The 11,842-nt window shown below is 32.6% G+C and overlaps 1 protein-coding gene across 4 annotated transcripts; it reads right to left on the bottom strand.

The window, feature by feature from the left end:
• Positions 1-1,267: 1,267 nt before the first annotated feature.
• LOC110626428 (protein FLX-like 3) lies at positions 1,268-9,639 on the bottom strand. 4 transcript variants are annotated; one of them, XR_006352559.1, is made up of 7 exons: positions 8,996-9,122; positions 7,779-8,319; positions 7,490-7,635; positions 6,764-6,843; positions 6,409-6,651; positions 6,225-6,296; positions 1,268-2,331 (listed from the first exon to the last, which is right to left on the bottom strand). XR_006352559.1 is itself a non-coding variant. In XM_043961844.1 (5 exons), exons 1-5 carry the CDS (start codon positions 9,027-9,029, stop codon positions 6,577-6,579), a joined length of 876 nt encoding a protein of 291 aa, XP_043817779.1. In that variant the 5' UTR covers positions 9,030-9,122; the 3' UTR covers positions 6,305-6,576. The 4 variants fall into 4 exon arrangements, 1 of the variants encoding a protein (XP_043817779.1); XR_002489725.2 differs by lacking the exons at positions 6,225-6,296; positions 8,996-9,122 and adding an exon at positions 9,487-9,639; XR_006352558.1 differs by lacking the exon at positions 6,225-6,296.
• Positions 9,640-11,842: the final 2,203 nt, after the last annotated feature.

Genomic DNA, 11,842 nt, shown 5'->3' with positions numbered 1-11,842 from the left:
AGAATTTTCAGCAATAGACCCTTTCTTTTAGCTTTATTTATTTACTCTACAAATCTTTATTTCATGATTGTGCATTGTGAAACCCATATGCAATACACCCACTTGATAAAATAAATGGCACTGAAATCAATTTTACCCAAATCTTTGTTGATATTACATGCAATGACATGAAAAATAAAATTATATAGGATATGGGGAAATACGTGTTGATTTGAAATTCTTTTTTTTTTTTTTTTTTTTTTCCAATGGAGAATCCAATATTTACCGGTTTATTCAGAAAAAAGAAACAAAATTACATAATACTAGGTTCCTCATTAGGAATCATATATTAAAAAAAGCAATGCATAGAATAATAATTTTTCTTCATAACCTTCTAAGCTTTCAGATTATACATAAAATTAAAAAAAAAACAAACATATACAAGTTTACCTCTCTAGTTTCCGTATGATAATTTTTTGTTTCAACAAATTTCTACTATAGAAAAATAGCTTCCTTGCTAATAGAAAATAAAATTATTAGACCAGGTAACAAAATGAAATTACAGAACCCCGGAAATTCTCGTGCAATATGATTTCAGCTTAAAAGAAAAACCCCAGGCATGTTCTTTTTTTTTCTTTTGCAATTCTTGAATGTTAAATTCATGGCAATCAAAATGTTTTTTCTAATCTCCACAAATGTCTCTGTAAGAAAATGCTAGACTTAATTGAGGCTATGGCCTCTACTATTTTACCATACTTGTAAAAATCTTCATTTTCCTTTATTCTGAAGACATGAATCGTATAATTGAGAACAAAAACATGAATTATACTCCAATCATACGAAAGCTAAAAAAACAAAAGTGCTACAGCATATTTCCATCAGACACACCTTATATAAAAAAAATGAAAAAAGATATAACAAAAGTCCCATGTAATTTTACTTATTTTCATAAGAAAAGTACAATGTAAATTCATTTATTTTCAATTCAGCTTCTGTAATTCAATTTGTATCAAAATAATATATGAAATATAGTATCGTTAGCAAATAGCTGTAAATAAAATACTAATGTAACAATTAAAATATAATTATTAATTAAAAAGAGAAATATAAAAAAAATATTATGTAGGCTCGGCTTGTGCACTGTACAAGCATATTTTCTAATATGCTTGTTTTGGGAGAAAAGTAGTTGATCATCATATAGTACAGTTTAAACCTTCCCTTTTAAGTAATATTCAGAATTGTTACTTTGCTAAATTGCTTGTTTTTAGTTTTTGACACCCAACAATTGTTTATGCAGCAATATGCTTCTTCTATTATCAGAAAGTAATAAAAATAAATCCATACAAATGCTGGTATTTTGGACCATTTGACTTTCTATTCATTGACATAAAATTGGATTGAAACCAGAATGTTGCTCCTATTGTCCTTAGGGGGTGAGCATTGGTTGGTTAGATTGGGTTCAGATTTTGGCAAAACCAAAATAAATGAATTGTAATGGTATTAAAGTTGAAAAGTAAAAAGACGAATCTACCAAACTAACAATTGACCGAGCCTTCTCCTTTCAGTTTCAGCTTAGCTTATTGCAACCATCTATTTTATGTGATTAACTAGGCAGATTGAAATTTTTTTTTTCCAAAAAGAATAATAAACTCACTGACAAGAAGAGAGGCAAAACATAAGCTTACTGACAAACCCCCAAACAAATCACAACCTCAAGGTTTATATAACACCCAAATGCAAGTTCTTAATGAATGACTTGGAAGAAACACAAATCAAGGAAAACTTTAGCTTTCATTAACACGGGCTTGCCTAATTAAGAATGAGAATAGCAATGGAGAGAGACAGCACCATGCAGAGATTAAGAGTGGCAGATGAGAAGCCAGTACACGCTAGTTCAAAAAAAATTGACACAAAATCAATTTTTTCTGTTCTGAGAAAATACAACCAAATTGAAAACGAAAAATAAAGATTGATTAAAATTTCAAACCAAACTTAATCAACATGCAATAAATCAAATCAAATTAACTAAACCTCAATGGTTATTTTGATTTAAACCAATCAATGCTCACCCCAAAATTTTAGTTATTCCTTTCTAGAAATAAATCTTATCAGCAATATTTTTTTTTCTTTTAAATAATTTTTAATGCGTAAAACTTTCTTTTAAAAAGCAATTATAATAGAGGACTAAAACTTCCCTTTCTGTGGCACTTTGTTCTGGATGGCACCTCCCTCTGGGATAGAAGTGGGGTAATGCAGCGTCAAGCTGCCTTGGGTGGGAGTGCTAGTATAACAGAGCAATAGTAATAAAAAACAATACCTGAGTTTCGCCTGCCTTCACACCCAGTTATCAATCTGTAAAAAATTAAAGAAAACATAGTTAAAAGAAATCTCGAAAATGCAACTTCAATAATCAAAGACAAGATGACAAGCTAGAAATATTGTGTCCTATCTGTTCTTAATTTATCGTATGTAAGTTGATAAAATTAAATACACTGCCTCAGGAGTCATGATCTTGCTTCTGCTTATATAATCGTGTAGCTGTTTTATTTATGTGTCAAATAATTATATAACTCAACCTATATGAACTCTGATGAACTCTCTAAGGTTACACCTGTATCAAAACAAACATTAGATAGTGAATCATAACTTTATCTTTGTTCATCCTTGCATTGTTCAATAAGAATAGCTTAGTTGGCAACTTAAATAACTTCTTTGACTTAACAAACCATCTCCTCATCTAATTTGTAGCAGGAATGACCATCCTGAAAGTAATGCAGTCAAAATTTCACTGGACGAAAACCATGACATCCTTCACATTATACTGAGGCACTAGTTCACACTACAGGAGAATTTTTATCAAAGCCTGGTAATCAAAAAGGTTAAAGATAAGTCAACCCATAACTTTCAAAGGAGGTTAATCAGCTATTATGCAGCCATCCTATTACAAAAACAAAAGCATGGTGACCTTCAAAGTTCAAATAAGATTGCAATCCAACTTCGCCCTTCAGGATTTCTATTGATTTGTATCCCTTCTCCAATGATGTCCAAAATCATATGCCATCAACAATATCCTAGTGCTTTTCAAGAAGAGACTAACTACCAGAGCAAATTATAGTTACAAAAGAAAAATCCAAAGAACAATAACAGAAGGATAAATCAGCTATTAACTAGCAAAACCTTAGCATCTTTCTCGAGCCAGAACTCTAACAGTAAATACCTAATAAGTTGCTACACATTAAAAACCGAATAAACCGAATTTGATTAGAGTGGGCACCCTGATAAAGGGGAAAAAGAACAAACATTCTCCAGTCCAAATTAATCATATCATTCTATATAACTACCAGAATCAATCCATTACTCGCCCCCCCTTTCTCATCCATAGATACCCTTAAACAGAATTTAAATTTCAAACCAAGGCTTTCCCACGTTCAAATAACTACCTCATGGCTCTACAAATGAATGGCGAACTTTAGAAGATATTAACATCAAATTTACCACTTAGATAACTTGAGACCTTTTCAAGTCTGCCTCATGGACTGTTCCATTTGCATATTCCTCACCAAAAAATAACACCTAAAATATGTTCTTATCCATCATAAATACATACTCTTAATAGTCCTTGTAGAGAGCATCAGTAAGTAAGCATCAAAAGACAATCATCTGAACCTCCTATTATCCAACAACACAACAACAGAGCTTTGCCCTACACCATTTCATGCGATCCTTGAACATTAATGTATAGTTGTACAAAGCAAAACAGATGTTGTTGAAAAGATGGTAGTTAACTGTAACTGCACTTGCTTAGCTGTGATGCTAATAACCTATAGACAATCAAAGCAGCCAGGAAAGCTGATGAATAACTTAGCAAGGACGAAAGTAACAGATTGTTTGGTAGCGTATATGAGAAGTTATGCACCTATGGCGAACTACCTATGAATATATAGATCTAGACTAGTCATTAATCACCAATAAGAGAAGGAAATAAACACAATAGATCATTCATTAAAATTACCTTAAAGAAAAAGAAGTTTTAGATCCATGAAACCCAAATAACAGAGATAGAATACTTGCCTAAGAAGTATTAGCAGTCACCCTCACGTCAAACAGCATGCCCATTGTCCTTCAGAATTCTGGGGTCATTTTGACGTATCAAGCAGCTTGGATACTTGTAGTTGTACATGGTCATATTCTCTGTCTTGACTACTGAATGATGTTGTAGAACAATCAAGTGAAGAATTAGAAAGTGTGAAATGGAGTTAAGGTTGTATGGCCATTACTTTACCATAGATGGGCCGAAGACCTAAGTGAAATTTTGTCAAAGAGGAAATGGTTATTGTTTCATTCTGACCTGCAAGTGTTAGGGTGTTCCTATATGATCTCCACAGACATTTTGAAGCGTTGAAACAATACAATGAAAATCTGTAATAAGTCCGTCCAAGAACTCATATATCTTGCTTTACTAGTATTCTATGAGACCAGTAGATTTAGGAGGGGCTTCCCACATCCCCTTGAACACTGTGTCAGGGATATGAGAAGCGCTCTTCCAACCATCAGCTTAAATCAGTGAATCGGCTTTGCCTAGTACTTCTTCTATTTCAATCACCCACCCACCAACTGTGAGTCGGTCAAATCCAACCAAACACTCAACTGGAGGTCATAACCAAATCTTTAAATTATACACACTGAAAAACTGAGGGAAGGATGATCCAGCATAGCTAAAATCTCCTACAGTCCAAATATACTTCAATCAAGCATGAGTAGTCATCGAATCACATAGTCTAACAGTTTATACATAGAGAATTGAGCTAAATATCCACCTGAACATGTACACAACTTTAGAAACTAACTCCAAAATCTAAATCCTAAAGGCAATGGCAGGAAGTATAGCCTAGGTTATTACTTTTCGTTAATCCAGAATAGCACCAATGACAAGCCATAAAAGTCAAATGCTAATCCTCTTCAGTAAATTCTCCATATTCAAGCATTGAACATCATGGCCCTGCAAACATAATATATGGACAGGAATATTTGGAATCATTCCAGTGAATCGCTACAACATACCCCAACTCTCCAATACTTCCACTCCTCAAATGCCATTTTTTAGAACCTTTATAGCTAAGCACTTCATAGTGAATTGCAGGTACCCATTGATAAGTTTCCACCACAGAATGAACCAACATGCTTCCAGCATAACAAAAGTGCAGCTCAAGCAATAAGGGCAGATGCAAACACGTAAAGAATGCTCAAAGAGAACTCCTATGGGTAACAAGAACCTGAACTATTCATCACATCTACGAATGTTAAGATCAGAAGCTTCCAACTTTTGATCCTAGCTCTATTAGACAAGTGTTAATTCTATTGCACTTGTTTTTATGTCAATGTACTAAGTCCAGTAGTTTTCTCCCAAACATGTAAAGTACGCACAAAGAGAACTCCTACAAATAACAAGAACCTCAACTATTCATCACATCTAGGAATATCAAGATCAGAGCATTCCAACTTTTAATCATAGTTCTATTAGACAAGTACTTATTCTCTGTCACTTGTTTTTATCTCAACATACTAAGTCCAGTAGCTTTCTCCCATGCTACATGATTGAAGTATGTATCCTGAAATGTATGTTACTGTAAACTAGCGAAGGATTAATGCTATTTTCAGTTAAGGTAACTTCCCAAAGAAACAGAGTAGTTCCTTTTACTGAAAACTAATGCCTATCGTCCCAACATAATTTCTCATCCTATTCATCTCGTACAGAACGATATGCGTTAAGAATACAGCAAATGCCCTCCTGCGATGTAAATGAAGCAGCAGTTGCTGCAGCACTAATAACAAGCTCCAAGGAATTAAATTCTTGCAACATATACAGTGCTCACCAAATTTGTTAGCCAATAAAACTTCATACAGATTCCATTTACAAAAATTATCCCCTAAGACACCCATAACCAAGGTCACACACATTTTGCTTAACAAAAGAATAGCCCGAACTAATAGGGATAGCATCAGCTGGATGCCTGCTGCCATTGTCACATTGCTCCCCTTGCTATTAATATTAAGCAAAAGTATTTTAGGTCCCCTCACAGCAAAGCCAGAAGAGACAGAATGTATTCAACACTTAAAGGCAGAAAGTTTATATTCTCCATGCATGTCCAGCACAAAATTATAGTCCACGATTCCAACCACCAAAAAGAGAAGAAGATTCTATTTAAGAAATATTCCGGGTCTATGAAAGTAGAAAATCACATAACTTGGCAAGTGATGCGAGACTGGAAAGAGTAACAAACGGAGGTAAAGAGGCAAGGCAAGCAGAAAAGGTGGAGCTGAAATATATCACAATAGAGATTACTATAATTGGAGATAAAAATGAAACCATTGTCTAGCAATTAGCAAAGCAAAAAATAACCACATTCAAGTCAGTTTAGAATAACTAACAATGTATTCAGATAAAAGACTATTGTTTGGCATGCATGCAAAGACGAATGCATGCAAAGACGAAAGCATGCAAAGACGAAAGACACTTCTTCTGGACTGAGATATTCAACAATATAACAGGCAGCCACAGTTACAACTTGGCCCTTTTGAATCTCAACAGCAACCATCTCAACGACGAGGCAAGCGGGCTTTGTCCCATGAAGCAGGACCAGGGCCATACAAAGGACCCTTGTCAGCAGCAACCTAAGCAATCAGAGGAGAAAAATGAATTAAAACAGATGGAAAGTACACATCCGAATAATATAAATTACTGAAAAAAAGGAAAACTTTAATTATGAAAATTGAAAACACATACCATGTGAGTCCCATATCGATCTCCATAGGGTGCAGGAAACCCCCCCTCAGGATTACCATACTTCATCCCGTACGCTCCACCTTGAATCACCAAACATATGATAAGCAGCAGCACATTTTAGAAAATAAACAATAGAAGTGGACACACCGCCAAGATGATAAAATTCAGAAAGGGAAAGGCATTTTGGTTAAGGTCAAAACTAAATAACAAACTGCATAGAAAGGATTAAAAAAAAAATGAAAAAGTGACGCAGCACACAAAGCAATCCCACATTCATGGGCTCTAGGGAGGGTTGATCACAAGCCTTTCCTCTGGCCCCTGATTTGCAGAGAGACTATTTCCGTGGCTTGGATCTATGGCATCAAGTCATAAATCGAGTAACTTTACCATTATTATAAGAGATATATATATACATATATACATATGAGAGAGTGAGAGAGAGAGAAGTTATTGCATGTCTTGCTATAGCTTATTTGTTCACCCCTTAACTTCATGATGAATCCACAAGCAAGTAAGACAACTAATTCTCTTCCCCAAGTCAGAGATAAGGGAAAAGAAATCAAAATTATTCCCAGCTAATGAATAGTTCAAAATTCGACTTTAAGCTCCAACACTGATTAAAAAGGGCACAATCCAAGAAGGCGTGAAGTAAATAGTGGATCGACCAATGCCACATGGAATTCATGGAAAACCTTAAAACAAGCTCTAGAGGACATGTATTTATACCAGAAACCCGAGGTCGAGCATCAGCATTAGCAAGCTCAGCCCGTAGCTTTTCAACTTCACGTGCCATAGAAACCATGTCCTTCTCCATTGCCTGTCTCTGTTCCACCAACTCAATGTTTGCCTTCTTTTCATAATCGATAGCAGTTCTAAAACAAAAAAACTTAATTTTAGCATTTATTTAGATGATTCATTACATTTCAGGTGCAGAACGTCAAGCCAAAGGATTTATGGCGGGAAAGCATTAGAGTGAAAAGGAAGAATTATCTATAAAAATGAATCAAGAAGAGACCTAGCATGCATAAGTTCCTGGTGCATGCCCTCAATTTCACCCCGCAAAACAGGAATCTGTTGATTATCAGCTTGTGATCTAGCGAGTTCTTGTTTGAGGGACTGAATTTGCCCAAGGAGTTCCTTCTTTGCATTACTCAGTTTATGAACCTCCTCACGTAGTTGTACAACCTCATTCTTCAAAGGCTCAGTTGCACGAAGATCAGCTTCCAGCTTCAAGCCTTTCTCAATAAGCTCCCTTGAATGCACTTCATGTTCCATGCGCATTTCAGAAATGACAATATTCATACGATGAAGTTCCTCCTTGGCAGCACCAAGCTCTTGCTGCAGAGCCATTCGATCTTCAACAAGCCGACGATTATCAACCAGGAGCCCACGAATTTCAGCATGCTGTATTTCAAGTTCATCCTCCAACAAGGCAGGATGAGGAGGTGGATGTGGCAAAGGAGGGCCACGAATGAAATTTCTCTCTGGGGGGAAGCCACGACGTTCACTATAGGCCTCACGAGGAAAACGATTTCTCCCCGCCATTTTAAGTTGCTCTGCAAAAGACAGGTGAAGCAATAAAATCATGATATACTATATAAAGATGTTTCATGCATAACATTGTGACAAAGTGCCTCTATGAAACTTTTACAAACTTAATTTTACAAGCTTACACAATAATAATATGACAAACATCTAGAAACTTCACAAACAATATTTTTAAAGTTCAGATGCTGTAGCATAAACTCATGAATCTAGAATTTTATATTCCAGGTGAATGAAAGGAATAAAAACAAGTGGTCTAACTACTAAGGCAACAAATCTCTTAAAAACAAGCATCATTCAATATTTTATTCAGAAACCCACAACCATCAATAAACTCCACTACTAAGAGTGCTCTTATATAATGGCATCTTTCTGAAACTTCAAAATGGAAAGAACATTACAGTTCCCTTTTTCTTTGATTTTATTGACGATATACCAAAAAGGACTTCCAATTTTCAATCAAATGGCCAATACACATAGTTAACTTATAATCAAAATATAGATGGATTCTCATCACTTGGAACCCATCAATACAGCATGAAATGAGTGCAATATATTTTCTTCAAGTTGGAACCATATCCAACTTACAAGGCACAAATGAGGTTCCAAAATCCAAACATTTTGCAAAAGTCCCATTCCAACAGTTTGTAATTCATTATCTACAATAACTTCAAAATATTAACAAACCTAGCATATGATACCAATAGCATTCCATTTCCATTGCTCAGCCAACAAAAAATGTTCAAACAGTTGAACAGCATTAATTTGCGCAAACAAACCCTACTCGGATCACACCAAGCATATCTTCAACCCATATCTGTATCTTCCACATATGAACATATAAAAAAATTATTTAAACAAAAGACTCCAAAATCTGAAACTCATAAATTTGCGGTGAAAAAACTAGTTTAAATTAATAATAAAAAGATACCTAGAGCGAGCTAAAATTTGCAATTAAAATTGACCCCAATACGTGTGCCGATTATAAAAAAGGAATATGGAAAAAATTGCATTAGAATTGAGAAGAGCAAAAGATAAAGCAGGTAAAAGTGAAGAAAACATAAATAGATAGTCCAATGCTCAAATACTGAGGGATTATTAAAATAAATAAATAAAAGACGCAAAAGGTTTAAACTTTTCAATTGTAGAGAGCCAAAAAGGAGCACGAGAATCGAAACCTGCGAAGAGGAGATGGAGATGGTATTCGCTGAGGACTTTGATCGATATTCCGACGAAGGGAAGAGACCACGCTGCTACCCGGCCCTCCTACTGGCTTTTGCCGGTTCGTTCGCTCAGATAATCCAAGCCTTGTTTGGTTGCGTAAGTTAGCTAAAGAAGTAAAACTTTCACCATTTATTTCAATTAATATTTTAAGGAAAAATTATTATATTTGTGATATTAGAAAAAAAATTAGTTAATAATAAATATTTTTAATTAAAATAAAAAATACTAACTTATTTAAAAAAAAAACCTTCAAATTTCAAAAAAAAAACTTTATAAACATGTTATTTCAATTGAATAAATCATTTCTTTTAAAAATAAATAAGAATTGTTGATAAAATTTTACTATCAATTATAAAAAAAATTCATAGATTACTTAATTATCGTAAATTTGAATTTGTTATACAAATATGATGATCCTTGTGCTTATCTCACCATGGGATGAGCCTGGAACCGAAATTCGAAAAAGGATAGAAGGTTCAAAATTCCTATGGTCACACACAATTAAGTTGATCCAACATTGCACATCGAACTTTGTGACGTGAAGTGAAATGGGTTGACTACGTATGCGGGATTAACCAAAAACAATTCAGTTCGGTGACGTGATAAAAGGTAGGGGAGGGAGTTTAGTCACCTCACAGCTCTATCAATATGCACACTGCGAGAAATTACATAGGCGCCTGATATAGAAGGGTACTTTAAGCGGTTATATGTTATAAAAGAAAAAAAGATAAAAAAAAAATAAGTAATTTTCCCTTAATAGAGTTTACACAAAAACTCTATTTTCTTAATATCAAAATATCACAATATATATTTTAATATATTTATTTTAAAAATAAAGTGAGACAAGTAGAAATGGACATACTAGTAAAAAAATGTTTATTATATATTATAGTTTAAATGTAAATCATATAATATTTAAATTTAAATTATAAAATAAGATGAAAATTTATTATACTCCACCTAAACATTATTTACAATTAAAATAAATTATTTTTAAAGACAAAATATAAATTTATTTATTTAATATTTACATAGTTTATAATTTGAAGAACAAATTATTTATGGAATCCCACATATTAACTAATTTTTATTTTTCTTTATTTTTCCCCTTTTCAAATAAATTTAAGTGAAAGTATAAAAATTATTTTACGTTTCCATGCTTATTCTCACTCCTTCACCTATCCAAACAAGACCTAGAGGTCCTCATTTTTTGGGAAAATTAAGGCCTCACAAGAAGAAGGGTCCAAACCCTAATGCAAATTTGGGTTTTAGGCCCAAGACCACATCAATCCATTACAGGGCTTATTCTTGTTTGGTCCATTTAAAAAGGTAATAATAATAAGATAGGAGATTGCAGATGGATGAGATTTAAAGCATGAGGTATCAAATAAAAATTCATCATTTTCATGATTAAGGATCATCTAGAAGTAGAAAAGTTTGATTAAGATTAGTGGAAGGATTAATTGTTAATTAATTTTACAGAAGAGATTCATGAATGAAGCCTCTAACTGCCATGGAGCAATGGGACCTCCTTAATTAATTATAATTATAATTATAATTATGTCTTCAAAAGTTGCAATTTCAATCATCTCTATCCAACATATGAAATGAATTTAATTATTTTTATTCTCTATATTTTTCACACAAGTTGTTCAGAAAATGACATTCTTTTTATCTTTTATTCCACTATTTTCAAGAAACAAGTGTTCATTCTATCACTTTGATTTCAAATCGAATCGAATAAATTAAAAATTAAAATTTTAGTATTTATTAAAATCGAATCGAATTAATTTTAAATAAAAACTGATTTGAATTAAACCGATTTAATTCAATTTCACTTGATCGGTTGAACTTTTTAATACACTTTATTTTTTACCCTTTATTTTAAAAATTATAAATTTAATTAAAATATTTTAATTTTAATTTTAATTATAATTTAATCTTTTCATATAAAACATATTTAGTTATTTTTATTCTCTATATTTTTCACACAAATTGATTCAGAAAATGACATTGTTTTGATCTTTTATTTTTTTATTTATTTTTATGTTTAAGAAATATAAATGAATATTCGATCGATTCAATTTAAAATCAAATCGAATAAATTAAAAATTAAAATTTTAATATTTGTAAAAATCAAATCAAATTGATTTTAAATAAAAAATTTATTTAAATTAAATCGATCTAATTCAATTTCATTTAATCAATTGAATTTTTTAATTAACTATTTATTTCTTACATTTTATTTTAAATATTATAAAATTTAATTGAAATATTTTAATTATAATTATAATTTAATTTCTATAATTT

The sequence above is a fragment of the Manihot esculenta genome, chromosome 11 (genome assembly GCF_001659605.2).
Source record: "Manihot esculenta cultivar AM560-2 chromosome 11, M.esculenta_v8, whole genome shotgun sequence".
Taxonomy (NCBI): domain Eukaryota; kingdom Viridiplantae; phylum Streptophyta; class Magnoliopsida; order Malpighiales; family Euphorbiaceae; genus Manihot; species Manihot esculenta.
Note: the sequence above shows the minus strand (reverse complement) of the source record. Positions and strands in the feature narration are given on the sequence as shown.